At 39.6% G+C, this 25,428-nt stretch overlaps 2 protein-coding genes across 4 annotated transcripts in view; both read left to right on the top strand.

Annotated features, from left to right (window-relative positions):
* CACNB4 (calcium voltage-gated channel auxiliary subunit beta 4) overlaps positions 1 to 19,638 on the top strand; it is a 249,668-nt gene extending 230,030 nt beyond the window's left edge. For both annotated transcript variants that reach the window (XM_044242065.1, XM_044242066.1), the window contains 2 exons: positions 10,346 to 10,531; positions 13,000 to 19,638. In XM_044242065.1, coding sequence (XP_044098000.1) covers positions 10,346 to 10,531; positions 13,000 to 13,260 — 447 coding nt within the window. In that variant the 3' untranslated portion in view covers positions 13,261 to 19,638. The remainder of the gene's footprint in view (positions 1 to 10,345; positions 10,532 to 12,999) is intronic.
* A 3,941-nt stretch (positions 19,639 to 23,579) lies between these two features.
* Positions 23,580 to 25,428, top strand: part of ARL5A (ADP ribosylation factor like GTPase 5A) — a 31,609-nt gene continuing 29,760 nt past the window's right edge. Inside the window, exon 1 of one of the 2 annotated variants that reach the window (XM_044242064.1) lies at positions 23,580 to 23,912. In XM_044242064.1, the coding sequence (XP_044097999.1) occupies positions 23,867 to 23,912 (46 nt within the window). In that variant the 5' untranslated portion in view covers positions 23,580 to 23,866. The remainder of the gene's footprint in view (positions 23,913 to 25,428) is intronic. The other variant, XM_044242062.1, reaches the window with a different exon arrangement.

Below are 25,428 nucleotides of genomic sequence, written 5' to 3'. Positions count from 1 at the left end.
GGCCTGTCTGATTTCATTGGACAGAGTGAGCAGACTCACCCACCGGAGTGGGCTCTATGAGCAGTAGTTGGAGTTGTGGGAGGAATCTCCTCTGGTGAAGGCTGAAGGCTATGGTATCCGAGACCCTTCTCAACTATAAGACTGACTCTATCTAGATTTTGGGAGTGATCAGTGTAGAGATGTTGGTAAAATTATGAAGGCTGTGGAGCCCCAGGAAGAGGAAGGTATTAAAATAAAGCAGAAAATATATGAACTGATATCCTTATTGTTTCAAAATGTCCTAGGTGCTTCTAAGGAACGATCCATGGTCTTGGCTGGGGACATGGCATCCATGTCACTGTATGGTTAAATCAGAGAAACTCAAAATATCTGGTCATCTCAATGTTGTGTGGCTCACCTACAAGTACTAAAATACATTCAGCAAACATTATTTAAGTGTTAGGCCCGGGCTCCTGGGTGGCTCAGTTGGTTAGGCGTCTGCCTTCAGCCTAGTCATAATCTCAGGATCCTGGGATGGAGCTGCTTGATGGTGTCCCTGCTCAGCGGGGAGCCTGCTTCTCCCTCTCCCTCTGCTCCTCCCCCCTGGGGATTCAAAGACATGTTCCTGCCTTTGAGGATTGCATAATCTTTTTTTTTTTTCAAGATTTTATTTATTTATTTGACAGAGAGAGACAGTGAGAGAGGGAACACAAGCAAGGGGAGTGGGAGAGGGAGAGGTAGGCTTCCTCCTGAGCAGGGAACCCGACATGGGGCTTAATCCCAAGACCCTGGGATCATGACCTGAGCTAAGGCAGAACTTTAATGACTGAGCCACCCAAGCACCCCAGGACTGCATAATCTAAATAGAGTTAAACACAGAGAACCAACTAGTAGTTGTCAGAGGGGAGGTAGTTGAGGGGGCAGATGAAATAGGTGAAGGAGGTTAAGAGGTACAAACTTCCCTTTATAAATAAATAAGTCATGGGGATGAAAAGTACAGCCTAGGCAATATGGTCAATAATTTGTATAAAATTTTATCTGGTGAAAGATGGTAACTATGCTTTCGGTGAGAATTCTGTAATGTGTATAATTGTCGAATCAGTATGTATAGCCCCTGAAACTGATATAATATTATATGTCAATTATACTTCAGTTTTTCAAAAAAAAGATTATAGTTGGGTAAGTCAACTCTTTTTTTTTTTCTTAATTTTTTAAGATTTTATTTATTTATTTGACAGACAGAGATCACAAGTAGGCATAGAGGCGGGCGGAGGGTGGGGGAAGGTGGGGGGAGCAGGCTCCCTGCTGAGCAGAGAGCCTGATGCGGGGCTGGATCCCAGGACCCTGGGATCATGACCTGAGCCAAAGGCAGAGGCTTAACCCACTGAGCCACCCAGGCACCCGGCTAAGTCAACTCTTAGCAAACAATTTGGTAAATCCTAAATATGCTTACAGATATTACTTTATAAATCTCTTATAGTTTCAAAGAGTGGTTTAGATCAGGGTTTCTCTACTTCAGCACTATTGACATTTTGGGTTGGATAATTCTTTGTTATGGGAGCTTGTCCTATGTACTGTATGATGGTTAGCAACATCCCTGGCCAATGACAGCTTCCATATTGGAACAACGAAAAATGTCTCCAGACATTGCCAAATGTCCCCTAGGGGGAAAAGAATCAGTCCTGGTTTACTAGTTTAGGTTAATATAGACACACATTTTGGTAAATAACATTATAAGTCTTAAGTGATATCTTGAGATACATTTTAGGTGAATTAAACTTGTTTCTTTGATCTGTCTATAAGAATGAGTTTATTAACATTTTTTTCCTAATAATTATTAGATAAATTACTTGCAGCCTATTTAAATTGATGCATTTTAGCTGCTGAGAGAGTTGATAAGTGTAAATAATGTAACATGTTACCTCTGAAATAGCTGGAGCCAAGAAAATATATGTGCCTACTTAAATGCAAATAATACTGTGACATGTCAAGATTTATCCATATGTCAGGAATCTCCAAACAGCCTCATGCACTGGGAAGACAGCCTTGCTCTATTATATCTCAGCAGCAAATTCCTGCTTTATGTAATTGATCAGATAACTTGAAATATTAAACAAGCAGTCTGGATAAGTAAGGTTACTTTGTGTTTAATATTTTCTAAACACTGTTTACATTATTAAACATGTTCATTTGATATTGTTTGAATAGCATTTGCAATGTCAAGAAGGAATTTTATACTCTATGTTGGCACATGTGAAAAAATCCTTGGATTATAAAAACTAGTAGTAATCTAAAAATGTGCCTGCATTTGTCCCTGCTTTACTTTAAGACCATAATTATAATTGTCACTGAAAGACTGGTGATCACTGTGTCATTTTAGTTCCTCAGGGAGAATTTACAGCTTCCTTAATTGGCCACTGCATCTCCAATCTGAAAAGTCAGCAGATTATACTGGCAGAGTCACACATTGCTAAGAAATTAAAGGCAGCAGTCTTTAGAAAAGGAAATCTAAAAGAGTACTGAAAAAAGCTAGCTCTCTGCCACCAGAAAAAGGGAATCCAAGACCCAGGGATTGTTGAAGCCAAAAGGAACCCTGAAGAGCACCCAGTGTAGTATTTCCTGGAATGTGTTCTTCCCAGTATGGGCTCCATGTGATGCCAGCAGGTGCCATGGGGAGAGAGCTCTGATACCATCGTGTCTGAGAAAACACCATATACACACAGATAAACTGGTTTCTCTACTACAGGAGCCTTAATATGCTAATGAGCATTGTGTATCTCCATCAGGATAGTGGACAGTGTTTCCTAGGTTTTGTCTACAGAACCATTTTCCACAGAGCATCCTGTGGATATAGTGTTTCATGGAACACTTCTAGGGAAGGACTGACCCAGTCCAACCACCTCATTTTTCAAATGAGGGAACTGGGACCAAGAGAGGTGAACTGGCTTTCCAAAGAACATAAGCTTTGGCCAAAGTCAGCATAAGATGGTGAATGGCAGCAAACTGGTTATCATATATTCTGGAAAGAGAAGCATGGGTTTCATATGTAAAGCTTCTTTTAAGAGAAGGGTCAGCAGGGGCTCGTGGGTGGCTCAGTGGGTTAAAGCCTCTGCCTTTAACTCGGGTCATGATCTCGGGGTCCTGGGATCGAGCCCCGCATCAGGCTCTATGCTCAGTGGGGAGCCTGCTTCCTCCTCTCTCTCTGCCTGCCTCTCTGCCTACTTGTGATCTCTGTCTGTCAAATAAACAAATAAAATCTTTTGGGGGGGAAAAAAAAAAAGAAGGGTCAGCAAACTTTTTCAGTATGAGCCAGAAAGTAAATATTTTAGGTTTTGTGGGTCATGTGGTCTTCACAAGACTAACCAACTCCACTTTGGTCGCAGGAAAGCAGCCACACTCAATATGTAAGTGAATGGGAATGTTCCGGTCAAACTTCGTTTATAGGAGCTGGAGGAGAGCCCCATGTTGCCAGCCCACTAAAGTTGCCACCCTTGTTCTAGGACAAAGTTTTGGTTATCTGTGACTGTGCAATAAACTTCCCTCAAACTTAGTGACTCAGACAATGAGCACTTGGTGGTATTCGGCTGGTGGCTGACATGGTCACTTAGCAGGGATGACTGGAAGGCTGGGCGTAGCCAGCTCTTCTTTCTCTCCATGTGGTCTCAGGGCCTTTCCATGGCTTCTCTCTGACAGGGATTCAGACTTCTTAACATGGCAGCTCCCAGGGCTCCAAGAGCCAAGTATTCCAGTCTCTTAGGCTTAGATACTGGCCTTAGATAATGGTACAACATTCTGCTAGGCAGAGGAGTTCCAAGAACTCCCCAGATTCAAGGAGAGAGGACATAAACCCTCTATCTCAGGGGAAGGAATGTCAGAGAATCTGTGGCCATGTTTCATTTGCCACAGACAGTTGTATTCTGGAAGAGGGAAGACTTTGCTTCCTTGCCTGCTCTGGATTCACAGAAACAAAATGGGTGAGATGCAGACAGAAAAGGAGCCAAGGAGACTAGGACCCATTTTTTTAAAAAATAAGACCAGCCTAAATTTTTAATTGGAATATCCATCTATACAGTATATTGTGAGATTTCATGTTGCTTCTACCAGGTATTAGTACCCTTTTCCTTTTCAGAGAAATTGAAAATAGTACATTTTAAGAAGACCAACATTCATCAAATCGCCCCAGTACTGTGGTAATAAGAGCTTCATAATACATGGTGAGAAAAGCAGATGGGCAGACAATTGACTATATAAAGGAAATATAATCCCTTAATCCTACTTAGTTACAAGCTGGGTTGTGTTACCATAAGATGACCCTGTGGCTCTTTGGTCTGTATCATTTTTTTGAGCTTGCAAAATGACATTGATCGCTCTCTCTGCAAGAGGGGAACTCATCTCCTCACAGAGTCACACAAACCTCTAACATTACAGTAACCATAGGCGTTCTCTTCTGTCACCCTTTATTTTGCATTGCTGAATAGACTCAGATTTATTCTAGTAAACACAAGAACTCTGAAGTGAATGATAGTGCCCAGTATCCTTGACCATATAGCTATCACAGTAGTAATTTTCCATTGCTCTTTCCCAGCCGTTTTATGTAAATTATTTAGAACCGTGTGGATTCACTGGTCTATTTAAAGTAACTGTCTCCAGTGGTGCTTTCATTATTACAGGGCCTCTGGGCGTCCACAGTTTAATTCATAATAGTGCTTTTGAAAAAGAGAGTAATCAGTTTGAGAGGTTTTCCTCATGAAACAAGGCCGCATGGGATCTAGTTTCTCTCAATCCAAAGACTACTCTTGTGCGGGGATCTTAGCCACCCAACTTGGATAACACTGACTTGGGTCCCCACCAACTTAGCATTCCCACCAGGGCTATGACTTAAAGCATTGGGTTAATTTGAGCTTAATAAAAATACTGGGTGCCTCTTCTACAGACAGTAACACTGGGAGATGTTGTAGTTTTTGAAGAAGAAGAGTGGCCAGGATGGAGGGGTGTGGTGAGGAAATGTGCGTGGGTTTATGAGGAACCTCACAGATTGTTAAGAGAGAAACTACAAGGGATCAAAGTTACTGATACTCTTTGCTTTCATGTTTTGCCCCCGAAATTAGTGGCAGGAATTCTGGTTGTGTTTTCCCATTCAGCTTCTTGAAGTTGGAAACTGAGATGAGCTGCTAGAGCCTACAGTATTGATAGGCTTTCTTGTATCCCCTGTAAGACCTCCTAAGTCTTTCAAGATTCTTTTAATTTAGCATCTAGTTTCCCATCACTAGTTGACCAGTGAGTTAAGTAATCATGACTTCAAAAGCCTTAATAATATCAAGAATTCACTTGTGATATGAAAGAAATATCAGTTGGTTATTTTATAATTAACATTTCATATGTGCCATTTAGCCATTTTGTTTTCCTGAATCGTATCTGCTAGTCATTTTTTTTTTAACAGATTCAGGATCTCTGTATTCTAGGAGCAAAGAAATAAAAAGTGTACTTACTTACCCCTATTATTTCTTTTTTCCTCTTAGAAATAGGAAATAGGCACCACCTAAGGTTTTATCTATGCACAATAAATAGATGTAAAGTATTGCACATCCACGGGAGAGTTTATATGTATTTAATCCTATGCCTAGCAAGTCTTCTGTAATGCAACAACTTTTAAAAAAATTAAAATTAAATTGCAAAATTAATTTCTAAGTTTTATGAACTTTTTATTAGGAAATATTCAATGGCAGTATCCTAGATAAAACATATTACAAATTATATGTTAGGTTTCATGAGACCCTCCCCTCTATGCTAGAAAGAATGGATTTCATAGTCATAAAGAAAGACTTGTCCACTTTGTCTCAGCATCTCCCCGCGCAAAGAAATGTAAAAGAAATAAACGGAACCTACTCCAATTCTTGATATAGGAACTGAGAAGTGCTCTATCTTCGGTAAAAACTAGGATGACTAGCTGTCCCACTTCCCCTCAGATTGTGCAGATTCAGGCACTGATAGTTCCAAGCGCCCAAAAACACTCAGTCCCAGGCAGATCAGGATAGTTGCCTTGATTCAGGTACCTTCCCCGGGAAACTTTGTGTGGCTCTGTGAATGGACAACCGGACAGATCTTAATGTTAAATACTTAAGATTTTCTTGAAAGATATGTCAGATCTTCCTTTCCACTGAATTCGGCATTAGTCTTTGCTTTCTCTGGTTCCTGTCATCTCGTGCTCTGAACCACTGGATGAGCCGGAGGCCTGGTTTTCACTCTTCTTACATTTATAATGCTTTAGTATTTCATTTTCCCCAAAAAGCTTATGCAGAAATGGCACCTGCTGTGCCTTATTTTCCAAGAGTTTGTTTTGACTCCTCTGCTCATGGTGTATTTACTTCAGCAGCCACATTCTTTCTGCCCACCTCAGCTAAAGAAAAGATCCCATCACAGTATGCCAGAGGCGTCTGCTATGGAAGAACTTGGCAAACAGTTTTCTGTGTTACCCTATCTTAGGCATTCACCAAGGACATGGTATCATTGAGCGGGTCCCTCTTCACTGCCTGTGACTGTCCCCTTACCCACACCCTCTGCTGCTGATTAAATAGCTGTCTGAATCCATATCCCATGCCGGAAGTCTCACGTGTGGCACAGTAAGGAACTAATTAGACTTGAACCTTTAAATTTTTGAAAAATCAGCAAAGCTTATTTGCATAACTCATGGGGCTGCTTCTCTTTGAATTTCATGTATCATTTCTTTAAAAAGTGTATGCCCTCATACTCACATTCTAACACTCTGGTCTTATCAGCTGTGTTATTTCCTAAACAGTTGAAAAGAAAAATTGTCACAGATACACAGGCTGTGAAATTCTTCTTCATTGAAAATAAGACGCATATGTCAGGATTCATTCAGAAGCTGAAATTTGCTTTCCTTGGTGCTTTTGAAAGCATAAAAGCAGTTTCAAATCATCTTCATCATATAGCTGTCTTTTTAGCAGGTGCAAAAATACCGTTTCCTAGAAATGATTGAGGCTTGAGCAAACAGCCATGCGCTGATAGATACAAATTCTGTCCATTGGCAAACAGGAGTACTTTATTAAAATGACTTGTAATAAAGTGTATGTTTAATTTTATCTGCAGTGTGACAGTGTAACATGTGGAACAGTGAAGTGGATAGAAACCTTATTCAAATGATACCCTTTAGTGGGGGCTGCTTCCCTGTTTGTTTGTTTGTTTTTTCTTTCCAGGCTTAGTTGTCCTGACTTCCATAGTCTGGACCCTCAGTCCAGGCAGAAGGTGCTTTCACTTGGGACTTTATGAAAGCAAAAAAAAATGAGTTTTTGAGACCCCACGTTTTTGAGAACCCACCTTATAGAATGAGACCTATGTAAGTGAAGTAGACAGTAACGTAAATGAAATTATGCAAACCACAGACTCCAAATCACATACAGTTCAGAATTTGTGGACAGTTTTAGTGTACAGTGGCTGAGAGTAGACATTTGTTCCTGTGCTGCCCAGTGTCATCTTTCTTCCTGGGTCATCTTTCTGAGTCTGCGTGCACTCTTTGACGGTGGGGCAGGGGGCTATTCTCCTCCCTCTCAAGTTAGTGCGGCAGTGCTGTCCGAGAATGCAAGTTCGTATCAAAGCATTAGGGAAAGTTCTCAGACTTGACATTTGTACCTGCTGATGGGTTACGTTAATGGGAAGGGGGCTTTTGACAACCAGAGGCAGAAATTCCCTTGAGTTACTTTTGTGGAACGGGGCATTTATGGTAAGGATATATGTTGACTGACATTAGGAACCAGCTGTTTTCCTATTCTCATGGGCCACATGGTCTTTTTCTCCTGTTGATTCTTCTCTTTATCTCTTTTCTTCTCTTCCCTCTGCAGATAGAATTCTTTGACTTACTTGTAATTTCCCCTCCCTCAAAAGTTCAACTCTCACCTGTGTCTGTGGGCCTCATTCTAAATTCCGAACTTAAAGCTGCAGCTCTGAACATTCACTGGTTCATCTCTTTATTTTCTTTTTTTTTTTTTTTTTAAAGATTTTATTTATTTATTTGAGAGAGAGAGACAGTGAGAGAGAGCATGAGCGAGGAGAAGGTCAGAGAGCGAAGCAGACTCCCCATGGAGCTGGGAGCCTGATGTGGGACTTGATCCCGGGACTCCAGGATCACGCCCTGAGCCAAAGGCAGTCGTCCAACCAACTGAGCCACCCAGGCGTCCCTCATCTCTTTATTTTCTGAATGAAAGTCCCAGTATGACCCGGAGTATTATGGATTTTAATACTTGTGTCTCCCACTAGAAGAGGAGAGTTTCTTGAGCATAGGGATGATATCTGTATCCTTTGCCATTGGGTGCTTACAATGCCTAGCACAAAATAGGTTCTGAGTAAATATGTTATGAATAAATAAAATATGCAAAGAACTATCTGAAATTGACTAATAAGAGGAAAGTTTTCTTTTTTTGAGGGGGAAGGGCCAGAGGGGGAGAAAGAATCTTTTTTTTTTTCTTAAGATTTTTATTTATTTGAGAGAGAGTGAGAGAAAGAGAAAGAGCATGAGATGGGGGAGGGTCAGAGGGAGAAGCAGACTCCCTCCTAAACAGAGAGCCCAGTGTGGGACTTGATTCTAGGAGTCCAGGATCATGACCTGAGCTGAAGGCAGTTGCTTAACCAACTGAGCCACCCAGGTGCCCAAGAGAGAGAATCTTAAGCAGATTCCATGCCAGGTGCAGAGCCCGACATAGGGTTCAGTCTCATGACCCAGTGATCATGACCTGAGCTGAAATCAGGAGTCATTTATTTGCTCAGCTGACAGAGCCACGCAGGTACCTGGGGAAAGGTTTCTACATGAGCTGAATTGGCTGAGTCCTCTCAAACGCTAGTCGGTTTGGACTGAAGTCACCTATTCTTTGCCTAATTACTAAACATTTGCCACTGTTAAATATTTCTCCCTGACTTTCAAACTGCTCTGCAAATTAAGGTCAAAATGTTCAGTAGGGATCAATGTGATGAAAACAATCAAATAGTAAATGTTAAGAGATCGTTGCCATGGTGACTTCTGCTTGAGGGAAGCCTCGCATCAACCAGAGTGAGTCAGCTAACCTATCACCAACTCATAGTTGTCCAGTTGCCACGAACCTACAATCCAGCCACAGTATCTGTGCTGATGGCAGTAACCCTGTATTTGATTCATTAGTGGAAGGTTCTTATTTTGGCAAAATGAGCTTGTAAAAGTAGGTAGGTCGTGGCAGAGGTGGTGCGAGAGGGAAGGTGTGAATCCAGCTGTTGGAAGCTGGAAGTGTGTTTTCTCTAAGCTATGGGATGGCTTTTCTCCTTGCGAGGGGCCACGGTTTTCTGGCTGTCCGTCCTGTGTGTGTTCCCAGCCATACTGCTGTGATGCTGAAGTGCCATTTTGCTGCTTTGTGGGGGAAAACACTTCCTGATTAGAGGCTAGATGTGGGACAAAGCCCTTACTGACAGAAACACGGATACCAGACACTTCTTGTGTGACACTCCTTCCTCCCCACAATTAAATACTCGTGGGCCTTGTTCTTTTTTAATTGTTTCACACAACGATCTTTTGGTAGCAGAAACCACCCTCATGTGGTTTTCTGGCATTAATCCTAAACCTTCTTTCCATATTGTTTTATCATGAGACAGAAAATATTTTCACAGGCATTCTGAAGATTATCGTAGTCAATGTTACTCCCTTCAACATAGTTACTTTGGAAGATGAAATGTTTATTCCAATGATAGGGTCATTGCCCAGAATCTTTTAGAACTCCTCTTTCAATGCCATTAACTTGCTCCTCTTGTATTCTCAAGTAAGTGTCATTGAGCTCCTTAGGAATCTATGGATAGATATGAATGTGTTTTTGCTATATTCTACATATGACGCTGATACAGTCACCTCATCTTTTACTTCTAAACAGTGAAAGATCTGAACATTTAGTGAGCACTTCTGTTTTCTTGTCAATGTCCAAATTTGCACTTGGTTAACTGTGGAGCACCTCACTTGACTTTAATTTTAGAAACTGCCAGTCCAGCCCTTCAAAAGTGATATTTGCCCTTAGATGTTAGAAATGCTAGTATCTGGGGGTGCCTATGTGGCTCAGTCATTGGTCATCTGCCTGCAGCTCAGATCATGATCCCAGAATCCTGGGATCGAGCCCCACATTTGGCTCACTGCTCTGTGGGAAGCCTGGTTCTCCCTCTCCCACTCTCCCTGCTTGTGTTCCCTCCCTTGCTGTGTCTCTCTCTGTCAAATAAATAAATAAAATCTTTAAAAAAAAAAAAGAAGAAGAAATGCTATTATCTACATTAAGTGGAATTTTAGGTTTCATTGCCTAAAACCTGAAGCCTAAGTAGAATGGATTTTTTGTCTCACCATCTGCAGGAGATGTTTGATGTTATACTGGATGAAAATCAGTTGGAGGATGCGTGCGAACATCTGGGAGAGTACCTTGAAGCTTACTGGCGTGCTACCCACACTACCAGTAGCACCCCCATGACCCCTCTGCTCGGAAGGAATTTGGGCTCAACTGCGCTCTCACCATATCCCACAGCAATTTCCGGGTTACAGGTATTGTCACTTCCTACCCATGTTGTTTATAACCTTAGGTTGAAGATTCTACAGGGAACCTAATTGGGATGAAGACTGGATAATCGTTAATGTGAAGAGGGAAACATGGGTGGGCATTATATATATATATATATATATATATATATATATATATATATATAAAATATTACCTCACCATGGTCTACCCTAGGCCGAGTTACCCACAGTGGCCCTTTCCACAGAGCTTTGCTCTCTGTTAATGTGATAGCTTTTACTCAGACAAATTAATCCCTCCTGTGTCTAAGCTCTGCCAGGACACTCACTCCCTACTCAGTGCAACTGTCCATTACTTCTCCAGGTCACTTCTTAAAGATGATACATTGGTGGCAGGGTAAGGCACCATGGCAAGCTAAGTCAAGTGTTTTGGGACATTTGGGCGTTTTGTCTGCCCTTAATTAATCCTGCCTTCCCAGACTGCCAGGCCTGTCCCCAAGCTTGCTCAGTACAGAACGTGGACACGAGCAGAGCCACTCTGTTCAGAAACCGTGACAGATCCCTGAGTTTTCTTGGGGGTATGTGGGTGTCCATCTTGGCCAGTAGCGATGGCAGGTGTCCTTTAGGGAAGTTGGGGATAAGTGCAGGAGAAGGAAGTTTTTTCTTCTGCTCTTCTAGTGCTGCACTCAGGGCTGGGTGTGAAGAGCTAGAGACATTATGATACAAAGGGACTTTTGCCTTCTTACATCAATTATTATTCACCATTTATCAAGCACCTGCTGGAATGTAGCCTAACCCATAGCTGGCTAAGGAACTTGTAGTCTGTTGAGCCATCTTGTATCGTGACTAGTTTTATATCCATGGGTTATATTGATAATCATAACTGTAGATCACATAGACTTAACTCTGAGAGAACGGGCACTCTCTAAAATGCTATTCTAAACCGTATTACTTTGCTGCAAAATTTCATCTTTGTAAGCAAAAACCTGCCCTACAAATGAATAGTTTTTGAGGCTGGAAGTGAACATGGGAAATGTGCTCGTGTAATATGTGGTATATTTGTATGCACCAGGACTGTTTCTTGCCTGGTTTCACTGCCTCTTTGCTAATCCAAGTGCAGACATCTCCACTGACTAGTTTGGATTGGCTCTGAATTATACTCGGTGGGATGAGAAATGGATGCACAAAGCAATATGCTTCTGTAGTGTAGGTTAAGCAAAATGTGCTTTGTTTATGGACAGAACACTCCGGACTCCTCACCTCTAAGACATCCCCCTGCAGTGGTTCTCCCAGCTTCACTTGAATTAACATAGTACTCTTTATCCTGGACCCTATCTCTCTTAGTGACCAGGGGTATTTAATTGTTAGACTCTGGCTGGGGTTAAAGGCACAGGCTATGCCTGCTGAATGATTTTCCCACCGTGTGAAGGTGTCACTTAGAGGAACTGGATCTGGGTCCTTGGTCTCATCAGGATCCTGTTTCTTTTTTCTTTTTTTTTTTTAAAGATTTATATTTATTTATTTATTTGAGAGAGAGACAGTGAGAGAGAGCATGAGAGGGGAGAAGCAGACTCCCCATGGAGCTGGGACTCAATCCTGGGACTCAATCCTGGGACTCCAAGATCATGACCTGAGCCAAAGGCAGTTGCTTAACCAACTGAGCCACCCAGGTACCTGGGATTCTGTTTCTTAACTGAGGTGACCTAAATAGAGAGACACAGCTATGATACATGTTTTCCCGTGATTTGAAGAAAAGTGTTGAGTAACGGTTTCTGAGCCATCAAATAAGTGTTTGACAGTATCGATTTCAGTTAGTGGTATTAAAAGAATTTAGTTTATATCTGAAGGTAATTTTTGTGGGACATTTTAGTTGAGGAAGTGAGAATTGTAAATATTGGTTAGCCAGCTTTAGAATTGTATACGCCTTTGGAAAAAATATTGCTGAGAGCCTTAACATTTATGTATGATGAAGAAACAAACACATTAGTTTATGGACAGCACAAGTCCTAATTTCATGAAAAAATTTTTTAAAGGTAGGAGGAACATTCAGCTAGATAAAGGTGAAGTGTGTGACTTCAGGAGGAGAAGGATTTTATCAGTTCAAGAGAAATAAAATAGCAAATGCTATTCTGAACTTTAACTTATTTCCCAAGAGTAAAGTGATCCTCATTTTTGCAGTAGAAGCAGAGTTATTAGGACTTCCCAGATGCATTAAGTTCCATTCAGCAGTTAACTGTCAATTGTCTATTTTTAATAAGAAGCATAATCATATAGCATTACGTAATTAAATTCATAAACTATTTGCATTTTAGTATCTTTGCATGTTGTGCCCCAAATAAAACAGACCAGATCTTTTGACTAGATCATTTGTGCATCAAAATTTTTTATCAAATCAGTTAGCATGTTGTGCAGACCCTACTGCTATACGTACATTTACATCTTCTAGATGAATGAAATGGACATTATGTAATCAATGAACTATCTGCTATTTTTAGAGTCAGCGTATGAGGCACAGCAACCACTCCACGGAGAACTCTCCAATTGAGAGACGAAGTCTAATGACTGCTGATGAAAATTATCACAATGAAAGGGCTCGGAAGAGTAGGAACCGCTTGTCTTCCAGTTCCCAGCATAGCCGAGATCATTACCCTCTTGTGGAAGAAGATTATCCTGACTCATACCAGGACACTTACAAACCCCACAGGAACCGAGGATCGCCTGGGGGATATAGCCATGACTCCCGACATAGGCTTTGAGTCTGCAGAAGCAAACAAAAAATTCATCTGTTGACAATTTGCCATAGCACTGCTAGGATAAACCAATCATCTTAACTTGGCAAGTACAGCACAGTATTTACTGTGCTTATGGGCTGTTGTCATTTGAAGCTAAGTAAGGGGCAAAAAAAAAAAAAAAAGTACATGATGCCCTTAAGTCTAGATGGTTATTAGATGCCCAGTCATATAGATATTTTTAAGCTCAGCATTTACATAACAGTACCTTTTGTTTTCTTCGTTAGATTTAGACACATCGATTTGTAATTTTAGGGTACTTATCAAGGCACATATAAAATAATTTCCCATGCTGGAAATTCCAAATGACCAGTTCCAGTTGGAACCAATTTATAAACCAATTCCTGTTGGAATTTGGGCAAATCGACTAGAAAGTCTACTTGAGCATGTTGCAGTCAATTTAAAAATTTGAAAAAAAAAAAGCCACAAAAAAACCAAAAACCTAATTAATAAGAAAGTCAAAATACCAAAAGAAGCCAACACCAAGTATGGTATTTATTTGCTGGAAGCTAAATTTACACGCAAAGTTGGAATGTATAAACATTTTAACATATGTTAATGTTGACAGAATGGCTTTTCAAACTTACCAGAAGTATTGATAGTGCCAAAAAAAAAAGCCCACCTCAAATTAGTGCAGAAATTTTACACTCTCCTCATATTTTAATATTTTTGTTTCTTTCCTGGCACAGCTATTGTATTCAAAGTGTTTTGCCTTTTGTTTAGTCACCACTGTTAGCTTGTTTGAAGTTGGCAGAAAAAAAAAACTCAAAATTTCTTTAGCAGTGAGAGAGAATAATATAGAGAAACCCAATCATAGCTGGTCATGGGAAACGGAAAACCGGGTGTTGTTTCCCCTTTCCTCGCTCTGAGCACAACTATATACATCCAGGAATCTGGAGTCAGACAGTAAGGATGGGCGCAGATCCTCCCGAGTGCGAAGCTAAACATCTCCAGATGGGAATTCATCTTTCCAACTTCCCACAAACATGGGCCGGTATTTCCTGCCAGCACAATCGCATATCTTTCCATTGCTTCATTCAGTCTCTGTCTTTGAATATGTGAATGTTCTAGCCCTTCCCCAAATTCTTTATAGTCATGCTAAGAACTTTTGTTTTACATGGAAACACTCAATTTTGATATTGAAAGCTGCGTTTATGCAAAATGATGAAATGAAAAATGTGAAAACAAATGATGAATTTAAAAGCTTGCAATAAAAAATAAACTCAATAGATTCAGAGTATATTTGTTCACTAAAACTACAGCATCTTTATTTTCAAGTATTATAAAGAATTTGGAGACTGAGCTGCCTTATTTCTAATGAACACTCCTCTTCACCTGTTGAGTCTTGACAGTTTTTCCAGTGGCTAAAATTACAGAATTGGTGACCTTCTATCTTATATTATCAAGGAAACCTTAGATTCACTATGATCCAAGGAATTATTGAAATTGACCCTTTTATACAATACACAGATATCTTTCAGGAAAGACTTTTGTTTCTAAAAGTCCACAATGCGTGCATTTTTCTAAAGCCCCAGTAGGACAAGGCATAAAAATCCCTTTCTACCGGTACATGTCATGAAGCCTATATTTGGAAAATAATAATAATTGATTTCTATTACCTTATTTTCCTATCACGCCTTTCATTATTTAGGCTTTCAAAACATACACCCGTTAAATAATTTTCCTGACCATGAAAATAAATTCCATATTCTTGAATAGTTAAACATATTTTGAACCCCATCATGACCTCCCTCCCCTCCTGTTCCCTGTGCATACTCCATTATGAACCTGTTTAGCTATGACGAGGATGCCTATAATTATGTAAGTTATCGCACATATTTGATACAATTGAATATAGGGGCTCAGTAAATTCTAAAAGTTAACATGTGATACTGGCTTGTGAGTTTCTTTTGTCATCTAGTGAAGCTTACAGAACTTTCAGTTAAGACATTTAAAAGAGCTGTATCCATTAGACACTTTACTAAGCATTTAACCTGCCATTACTGAATACTTTGTTAGAGCACAGAAGAGCATTTTCCAGCAAATGAAAATATATTTATTACATGTACAGCACATATTTGCATGAGAAAGAGAACATTAGCCAAAACATTTTTCTATATGCTTTACTGGTTTCTTGTTTGTGCGCATTAAAGTATTTAATTGCAAAGAGTGCACCAAGGTGATAAATTTAGACTAGACAGCTGTTCAGCTTTTTCTGTAGTAGCATTAGCAATCTGGTCACTTAACTACTTTAAGATATTTACATTTTATGGCAGGTAGCTGCAACAGCATTTACATATATTTCCTAGTCAGCAAGATTACCATATTCTTTCAATTTTTAAAAATCACTTGTTTTTAAAGCCTCTCAAAGCCTTGTTTCTAAGTCTTCCATGTCATGCTGATAAAGAGAGGTCCATTCAGTATCTGTGCACAAAACCAATTGTCATTTACCATCAAGTGTCTGTACCTGTTTTGCTTTGCATTCTTATTCAAAAGCTAACAATCTTGGAAAGGGTATAATGTATATTTTCTTGATGGATATATTTAAAATTTTACTTTGATTTAGCATATTCTTTTCCATTCCTTTTGTAATAAGTTTGTCTTCACCAAGTAAATAAGAGATATACATTTTCCTTTTTTTTAAGTGTTAGAGTTTACTGTGTAAATGATACTAAAAATACAGATATATACTAAATGAAAGTTTTATTTTTGCCAAGCATATCAAGCAACTTTGAAAAATACGTATTCCACAAAATACTTTGTTTTTAACTGATTTTATTTCAAAATAGCAAATGATAAGCAGGAGAAACAAGTCTTACAATGTTTTGAGGCTGTTTTACCTTGTATAAATCACATTCTGTAACTTTAGTATATGTGATATCAGAATATGTAAATTACATATTCTGTAATTTCAGTCTGCGAACATGTAACACTGTAGACTCACGTGACAATGTGAAAATGTAGTTCTGGGAAAAAAGAAAATACAATTTGTCAGTCCTGATGTTAATTCTCAAGGCTATAAAGTGACTCCAGTATTATAATCAACAATGTTATCTTGTTTACTCCAATATTTAAAGCAACACTTGGAAATGTTTATAAATGACTGATGATTCTCTCTTATATTTATACAGTTCTATTGGAAAGCAAATTGAAATTAACAATTTGGACTGATAGTCTTTCCTAATAAGAGAGTCTTAATTATGTGACAATATGTCATTGCACTTAGTCCTTAATGAAATGAATTTTTTAAACATAAGACAAACTATAAGAAAAGTATTTGTTCCCTTTGAATAATTTGTTAATTACTTTAATTATTATTGTTGTTGTTTGCAAAATGTATTTTTGGAATGTTAACCTCTTTTCATACCTGCATACTTGAACTTGTCTTTTGTGTGGGGGCCTTAAAATTCATAATAGGAAGCTAGGGCACTGAAAGGGAGGGAGAGAAGGAAATTATGCCAAAAGATAGTTTGCAAATTTAAACCGTGAATGAACATATCATAAAATGTTGTTGAGACCCAGGATGTCAGTCAAGAATGTTTCTAGGTAACCTTAATTTGCATGCCAGTGTATTTTTTTAGTTACACAATTTTATTTTGGTATTTGCTAAAAAATAAAAATGATGTAATGCCACTGTAGGAATTGCCCTATATATTAATATTTATACTACCTCTTCTCTAGAGAAGACAATCGGTCTTTAAAGAGAAAAACACTTTTCAATAAGTAGTGATCAAATTTATTACTCTTACTGCTAACCTAGCTGCAAAACTAAATGCATAAATTCTTAAAATATACTTTCCCTTTAAATTTTAGACTGTTTCCAAAATACTCTTGTCACCCTTCATTTCTTCCATGTTAGTGAAGTTTTCTTTGAATTGGTTCACAGTTTATCAGGACACAAGGTTAATTTAAGAAATCAGTCATCATAGGAATGAAACAAATTGCAAGGGAGTTGTCTTTGTGTGCAATTTGTTATAATACCTAGCTCCAAGCCTAAAGAGTAGATCCAGAAACTTGATATTGCAGCGCAGCTGGTTTGAAAATTCAAATTTTATTGATCCTTAATGTCTCCTGTGGACAGTTAGCCATTTCCTACATAAGCATATGTATTATCTTGGAATCCCATGTCACTAAAGCAAACTTCATATAAACGTTCTAAATAAATGGGAATGTACCCCTTATTTCTTTTATATTTCTGCCTTTGTGTTTTATGACAATGTTGCATGTTGTTTTCTTTTTAATTATATAAAATTTATCTTTGAATGACTATATGAATGAAAACATTATAGCAAATTATGTAATAAAATTTGTTTTCTTAGTTCCTCATATCTTTAAATATTGTTAATACTCTGTTACTAAGTGTGTCCAAAGGTCAGAGAACAGGCCACCTCTTTTACATAATTATGATCAAACCAGTCAATACAATATTTGTCCTCAGACAACAAGGATAACTTTTTTGTTGTTAACTTAAACAGTTGAGTTAGTCAAATAGTAAAACTGGTTTATATGGGCAGAGAGCTACAGCAAAAATTACTTTTTAAAGTTTTCTTCTTTTATTAAAATGAACTTTCTCAAATGAAATACATCCTCTTATAGCAACTCTTTTTATCTACTTGTGGATGGTTTAATCCCAAATGCTTCCTGTAATTGAGGGACAGTATGAGAAGACTAGAAAATATCTCATCAGATAAGCTTGAACAAGGGCTGTAACTCCCACTTACCCTAAGAAACTTTACAAAGAAGAGTGAATAGCAAGAGTGTTGGAGAGTCATAGGTACATATGAAACTTTCCTTTGTTCCTTTTGAAGTATGTAAAATGTTTGCAGAAAGATGGTAGAAAATGTTACTAACAAATTTAGAGTGGTCTGGGGAGTATACTGATGCATCCTCTTTGAAAATTATAAGGAGTTAAAAGAAGAACTATGTAAGAACCCAAAGTGGCTGGCCTCCAGCTTTTCAATACTCTGTAAGTGTTCTTGGTTGTGTTTTGAACACTCAAATTTCTCAACAAATGGCTATGTCTTTATTTATGTATTGCCCTACTTGCATGCCATTTTCACACACTTTTACCTGAAGTCAGTGTGAATTCTGTATGCATAAGGGATGTATCGAAGATGCAGGATCATTAATGCTATATTGTTGCATACTATTTTTCATATGCCTTACGATATTTTCTGGGACGTTATTAAAATGAAAGCATTTTATTGCCAAAATAAATCTATGTTGTTACTTCTTATCTGCATTAGCAGTAGAAAAATAATGTAGCAAAACATATATTGTATAGTTCAAAATTATAAAAGATATATATTTTGCCAATAATATGAAAATAGATTGAGGAGAAAGAAGCACATTTGTTATAGCACAAACTTACAACAAAATCCACTGTTAAATTTGGCAGTCGTATTTTTTAAAAGTATATAGATTTAATTCTAAGTTTTATCAGATTTATTTCATCTACCATCTTTTTAACTTGCTGCTTGATACTTTTCCAGCAATTTACTTCATAGCCTTGCAATCTGTTGATGTAATTTATTTTACTTTAATTCCCTTGCATAAAACTTATTAAATGTTATTTTGTGATAAGACTCGTACTATATTTACTGTTCTTATTTCTGCTCCTTCAGTAACAACTACAAAAACTAATGGTACATGAGTTTATACGGCTCCTCTAAATTTTGGACATGTTTGAAATGGTTTATATTTTTCACAGCCTAAAGTCAGAATGATAAATAAAGATGTCCCAAAAACAACATAAAAATAAAGTATTTAGGGATTCTTTCACTTGTTTTGTACTGAATACTATTCTGAAACATAAGTTAAAGCTATTAGCTATTTTTTTTTTGAAGGGGTGGCGGGAGGGAAAACTGTAACTTTACTAATACTAAAAATAAATAAGGCAAGCTGATGTGAAAAGATTTTACCAGTTATTCTGAGGGCTGTTGATATCCCAAGCTATTGCTATATCTCCAGGCACAAAGTGGAAAAAAAATATTGCCTTTGTCAAATAATTTTTTCCTTTCTTTAAATTTTAGTTATTTATTTTAATAATTTATACCCTTTTATTTTTCTTATATAGGTAAATGTGTAGCATTCTACAAGGCATGCTGGGTAAAATATACTATGCAAATGTGTACAGTGCTGCATGTTTTGTTCTCCCTCTGCTTTAGTGGCTTTAAAGAAAAAAATGTGTTGTTATTTTTGTGAACAAAAACATTTAACAAAGAAAATGCAGAGTGCATGCATAGAGTATCCTAATTTCTATGGATTTGTTTTATGGAATTTAAATGTGTACAAACCAACTGCATTAATTTTTTCTTTTATATAATAAATGAGAAAATACCGAAACCAGCGTTATACTCTGCTTTATATTATTCTAGAGATAGTTATATTATTTTAGAGGTATGTTCCTATACCTCTTGAAGGGAAAAAAGTCTAAACATTTGCTCTCACAGCCCAGACTCAATTTAGTGATGATTTCCTGAATACTCTGATAGGTACTATGGATTATTGCAAAAGAGTATCATATTAGGAAGAGTGCGTAAATTAAAGACACACACCCAAAACAGAGTATCTTAAAATATATGTGCAAATAGGATCAAATATAATATATAAAAATAAGCTAGATAAACTAGAAATCCCTAAATGATGAATGTAGGAGTTATCAAATGTTTCCAAAAATATCCTGTATCCATAAGCATTCCATGGATGGCATAAAACTTATGACTTGGTATTTCATGTGCTCAGTGTCAGGTGACCATGCTATCACTTGATTGACATTTGACTTTTTTCTCACTGCAGTGCACAAGAAGTTCAAAAGAAACGTGTACTGTGTTGATTATTATCCTTGAATTAACATTATGCAGTGACTTTTTTTTTTTTAAGATTTTATTTATTTGAGAGAGAACATGAGCGAGGAGAAGGTCAGAAAGAGAAGCAGACTCCCCATGGAGCTGGGAGCCCGATACAGGACTGGATCCCGGGACTCCGGGATCATGACCTGAGCCGAAGGCAGGCGTCCCATGTGGTGACTTATTGCAGCCAAGTTATTTCACAAACATTATCTCATTTATTCCATCTGGCCATCCTGGAAGATAGGGCAGAGATTATTAGACCCAACTACAAATGAGGAAACCAAAGATCATTGTAACTTTTTTCTGCAAAGCACTTTTACCTAAAAATACATATATCCAATGCTTTTAAGCTGGCATATGAAACAATGCCGGGAATACAGTAAATGTTGACTGAATGAATGGTACTTTTGTTATTGGAGAAATATTATATAGGGCTGTCCTATCAAGGCATTTCAACCCACAATCCGAAACTCCCAAATGGAAGAATTGCAGCTCACTGCAAGGGATCCTTCAACCTGGCCATGTACCTGAAGCCACCTCTCTGGTCATCAACACTCCTCTTCTACTAGGATGGGTTGTGGAGAAACATCTTGTTATCCTGTCCTATAACATGCAGATTAGTATAGTGGTTAGACTGGAGGCTGTAGTTCTTGCCACTGTTCAAAGCCCAGAGCGGGCAGTAACCAGCTTTTAGCTTGGGGCAATCACTTAATTTGCCTGAACTTCAATCTGTTTTTGTAGAGCAATTTTCCTTGTGGTTACAGGTCACATTCTCTTGTTTCTTTGTATGTCCAGTAATTTTGTTACTGGATTCGCTATAATGTAAATTTTCCATTGTAGATGACTTGATCCCTAAAGAATGCTGGACTGATTTTAACAGGCAGTTGTAGATGGGTTTGAGCCTGTCACGATTTGTTTTGAAGCTCCTTTAGGACTGGTCTAGAGTAGGACTTTTTTCTTAGTCCCCTTCTAAGGTCTCTGGGCTATCTACTGAATGTCCCATATATGTAGTGCATACTCTTCACTCTGACTGAAGGGAACTCCAAATGACTCCTGGTACCTAATGAGCTCTAGAAATTATGATGTTTCACAACTCCCTGGTATTTATTTTTTCTTAGAAATTGCCATTGGCCAGCCTCATGAGGTTTCTGGACAGGTACAGGTTGATAGGCAGCCTAAGCCTCAATGGCTCAAACCAAGTGGGTTTCTGGAGCTTTTCTCTGTAGAGCTCCCTCCTCTCAGCTGCTCTGCTTCACAAATTCTAGCTACCTTGATCTCTTCCAGCACTGATTCAACTCATCGAGACTGCCCTGCTTGACTCAATTTGAGTTCCCACCCCTTCAGTCCTTGGCTAGGAATTGCCTCCAGGCAGAAAATCCAGGTAATGGCTAGACTAATCTAATGTGTGTCTCTTATCAGGGATCACAACCCTGTGCTCTGTGTTGTCCAATATCTGAAAACAATTGGTTTTTATATTTTATCCAGTTTCTTATTAGTGATAAGAGGGCAAGTCTAGACCATCTATTCTTGTACCTCGAAGCAGAAGTCTCTTTAATGACATTTTGTACACTACTATAATCATGGATAAATTAGTCCTTATAAAAATTTTTTTTATAAGTAGTTTATTTTCACAAATAGCTTTGTACCACTCAACAGACATTTCCAATTATTTCCATAGTAGTTCCATATTTGTATTCCATACATAGATTCTATACTTGGAAAATATTGCATTAGGCAAATTCCCCTTTTATTCTTTTACCTTTTTTTGAGAGACACTTAGAAAATAATCTGGGAGACCAAGCCCTAACTTTGCAAGTTAATATGGATATGACAACCATTTAATAAGTGGACAGAGATATGTGGGGAGTTTGCAAAATGTCTTAGAGCTGCTAAAATCACCACCTGCAGTGTACAGGAATGGAAATATTAAAGAGTTGATGTAAATTAGTTATGCAAACAATACCTTTGCTCTTCTAAAAGCCTAGAGAGTACTTTATTATGTAAATATAAACATAACATAAAATAGATTAATATAGTAATTTTCCTTCCCTTTATATGACCCCTCTAACTCTGGCTTTTCAACTGTAAGCCCCCCAAAATCAAAGGACTTTTTCTTGCACAGTTGTTCAAAAAGAAACACGTTTTAGTCATCAATATTGCCCTTTGCTTTACAGGTACAAATTTTCTAGTTCAGTTAAGAACTGGAGACTCTCAGGCCCTTACTCGTATTTTCTTGTATATCGAGATATTTTATGACTAGTAGATGTGGGGTGAAAAGATGTCAGCTTTTGAGGTCAGAGTGTCAGAACAATCCAAAATGCTTTTTACAGCTTCTCCACTTCTTTCTCTTTTTTACCAAGATTTAGGAGAATAGAAGGGATGGAGCTGTTCAGATTTCTTTGTGAAAGTGATGTGAACACCTTCCTTAGTCTTTCCCCGCCCACCTTTTGCCTTTAACAAGACTAGAGACTAATTATCAGATTATCAGATGACCTTGTCATCGGATGACCTAGAATCAAAGCAAGACCTTAGAGACAAACACACTGCTTCTCCATTTGCGTTAAAATAGAAGCACGGCATGGAAGTAGAACTCTGGTATCACGGAACCTAACGATTCACTGTTCTAGTTTTCAACTACATATCCCATAGCAGAAGGTTGATTAAATACACAGTGACACTTGCCTAGCATGGGACATAGCTATTCTAGGTGTACGGGTAAGAAGACTGGAAGGGCAAAGAGAGTATTTGACCAGGTGTTTAACCAGTTTGGAATAATGGAAATTGCAGCTGGAAAGGCTAGTTGGGGCCGTTTTCTGGAGAAAAAAGATTTTCTAAGGTATTTGGCCTCTTCTGCTCAAACAGTTTTAGTATTTTTTAATATAGGAGGACTTGATCAAAACCGTGGTTAGGGGCAAGAATGACTTGAAAGTGGAGGGCGATGGGAAAGGGAAGAACCCTGAGGTAGAGAGGCTTCCGTAAGGCCACTGCTCTAAGTGGTAGTGTAGATAACGCCACTGGCTTCAGCTGAGGTCAGCCACAGGCGGTCTGAGGCCGGTGAAGCTTCCCTCATAGAACCCCACCCCTTGCAGGACAAGAAGTGGAACTTCTGGTGTAGTAAGAAAGACGGTGGATGGGCATTAGGCACTCAACGTATTTACATTATGGCTCTATCGAGGAAATGCCGGGGAAAACAGAAAGCTGGCGAGGACGTTATAACAAGCAAGAGGGATCTGTAATAACCGCAGCCCGAACTACCTAGATCCCCGCGCTCACTCCCGCAGCCTACAGGTCACCTCGTTACACAAATACAAGAGACCTAGGCGGGCGCCGTTCCTCAGGCTCCGCCCCTCTGGCCGCGCGCCTGCGCCCTCGCGTCCCAGCCGTCTCGCCTCTCTCCTCCCCCGCCCGCGTGGTCGCCGCAGCCGCAGCCGCCCGAGAGGAGCTGGGGGAGGACGGTGGCCCGCGAGGCTCGTCGCAGACAACGCGGCGGCGATGTCCGCGAGCCAGGCGAGTGCCGCGGCGGCAGCGGCGGGGCCTCGCACGCGGCAGGGCGGCCTGAGCTTCGGCCTCCCTCCGGTTCCCAGGAAGCGAACTGGCGGCCAGCGCGGGAGCAGTAGCAGTAGCAGAGGCGGAGGCTCCGGCGCGTCTGCTGCCTCCCCTTCAGCCTGAGCCGGGGGAGGCCAGGCGGCCCGGGTGGCTGGAGGGGGGTCCGCTGCCCAAGAATGGGAATTCTCTTCACCAGGATATGGAGACTCTTCAATCACCAGGGTGAGAGGCGCGGGCCGAGGGCGTACGGGTGGGGGAGAGGGTCAGCCCTGGCTGGCGCGTTGTGTTTGGGGGGGGGGGGCGGGAGGGTCTCCGAATACTTCCGGATTGTGGGCGGTGCGGTCGCGCCCGGGGTCCGCGGAGGGTCGGGGCAGCGTGGATGCGGGCCCTGGGTCTGTTCAGTTCCCACTCCCGAGTTCGGGAATGGTTTTTGTTTGGTTTGGTTTGTTTTTATCTTAAGGGCTCTTATTGAAAAACCCATTCTGCAAATGCACCCATTGCTCCGATTTCGATTGGAGTCGAAAGGGTTTCTTGCCCCATGTCGGACGCCCCTGAGTGGAACGGCCTGTCCTGTCCTGTAGCTCTTTTTCCTCCAGCAGTTGGGTTTGGAAACCACGGAGAAATGCTGGCTCTCGGGTGAAGGTTATAGGTTATGGCCCGAGCCGCACCACTGAGCGACGGAGGGTTGCAGAATGCGGAAACCATGAGGAACCGCTCTTGTCGAATACACCTCAGTTTTATGATCCCTCCCTTCACCTCCATTCCCCCTTCTCCCCCCGCCACCCCGCTTTGGGGAGACTAATGCATCCTGATTGGTGATGGACCGCTCTCCTTTTTCCATGTTTATGTTTGTGTGTAAGGTTAAGCTTAAGGTTATATTTGTGTTGATTATTTAAGTAGAGGCAGTTTGGGGGGGCTGGATTAAAAATGTTGAAGTGTTAAACCGGAACCATTTGGAAACTTGCCATCTGAAATATTTGTTAATATAGGTAACTAGCAAGTCACCTATATTACATAGGGATGCTTAAGTTCATCAGATCTCAAACACTGCCTCAAAATGCCTATCAGGTTTATTAGAAGTTGTTACAAAATGAGTGTCTAGAACTGAGGAGAGAGGATAGAACTTTAACAGAAGACTCCATAGTCATTGAGATACAATATAGTTAGTCATGTCCATTTGTTTCTTTTTTAGTCAAGTTGGGTGATTTATCATTTTTGCTATGAGTAACTTAGTTTGCTTTTCTCTCAGGTAAGCAGGTACTGGTGTCACATCCCAAAGTTTTCCATAAAGACTTAAATGAGTGGTGGCATCTGTTATGTACAAGATATGCCCACTTTTCCTTCATGATCCAGCTGCTCCTATAAGGTGATGGGAGAGGAGCAGAACTAAACTTGTGTATGATTTAAAAAAAAAAAAAATAGTGTAGATCACATGATACTCCGTGGAAGAGCAGTATTTCAAATGATTTTTCTGATATGGAGATTTTTCATAGAGAAAACCAGTTTTAAATTGCACTGTCTCTGGCTAGCTTTTTTTGTTGGAAGAGGGGAAGTGAACCCCAGTCGTTTATTTGGGTCTAGATGTTCTCAATGTAGAACGCCAGGGATCTTGACTCAGTGGCTGTGGAGCCTACAGTCTTGAAAAGGTAATCTCTAGGTCTCAAGAATGAAAACCTAACATGGCTGTGAAATTGGCGGTGTGAATAGTAGATAGGATCTATTCTAGTTTTAAGCTCCA

The sequence above is a fragment of the Neovison vison genome, chromosome 3, assembly GCF_020171115.1.
Source record: "Neovison vison isolate M4711 chromosome 3, ASM_NN_V1, whole genome shotgun sequence".
In the NCBI taxonomy this organism is placed as follows: Eukaryota; Metazoa; Chordata; class Mammalia; order Carnivora; family Mustelidae; genus Neogale; species Neogale vison.
The sequence above is the reverse complement of the archived record's forward strand: the minus strand, read 5'-3'. Positions and strand labels throughout refer to the sequence as shown.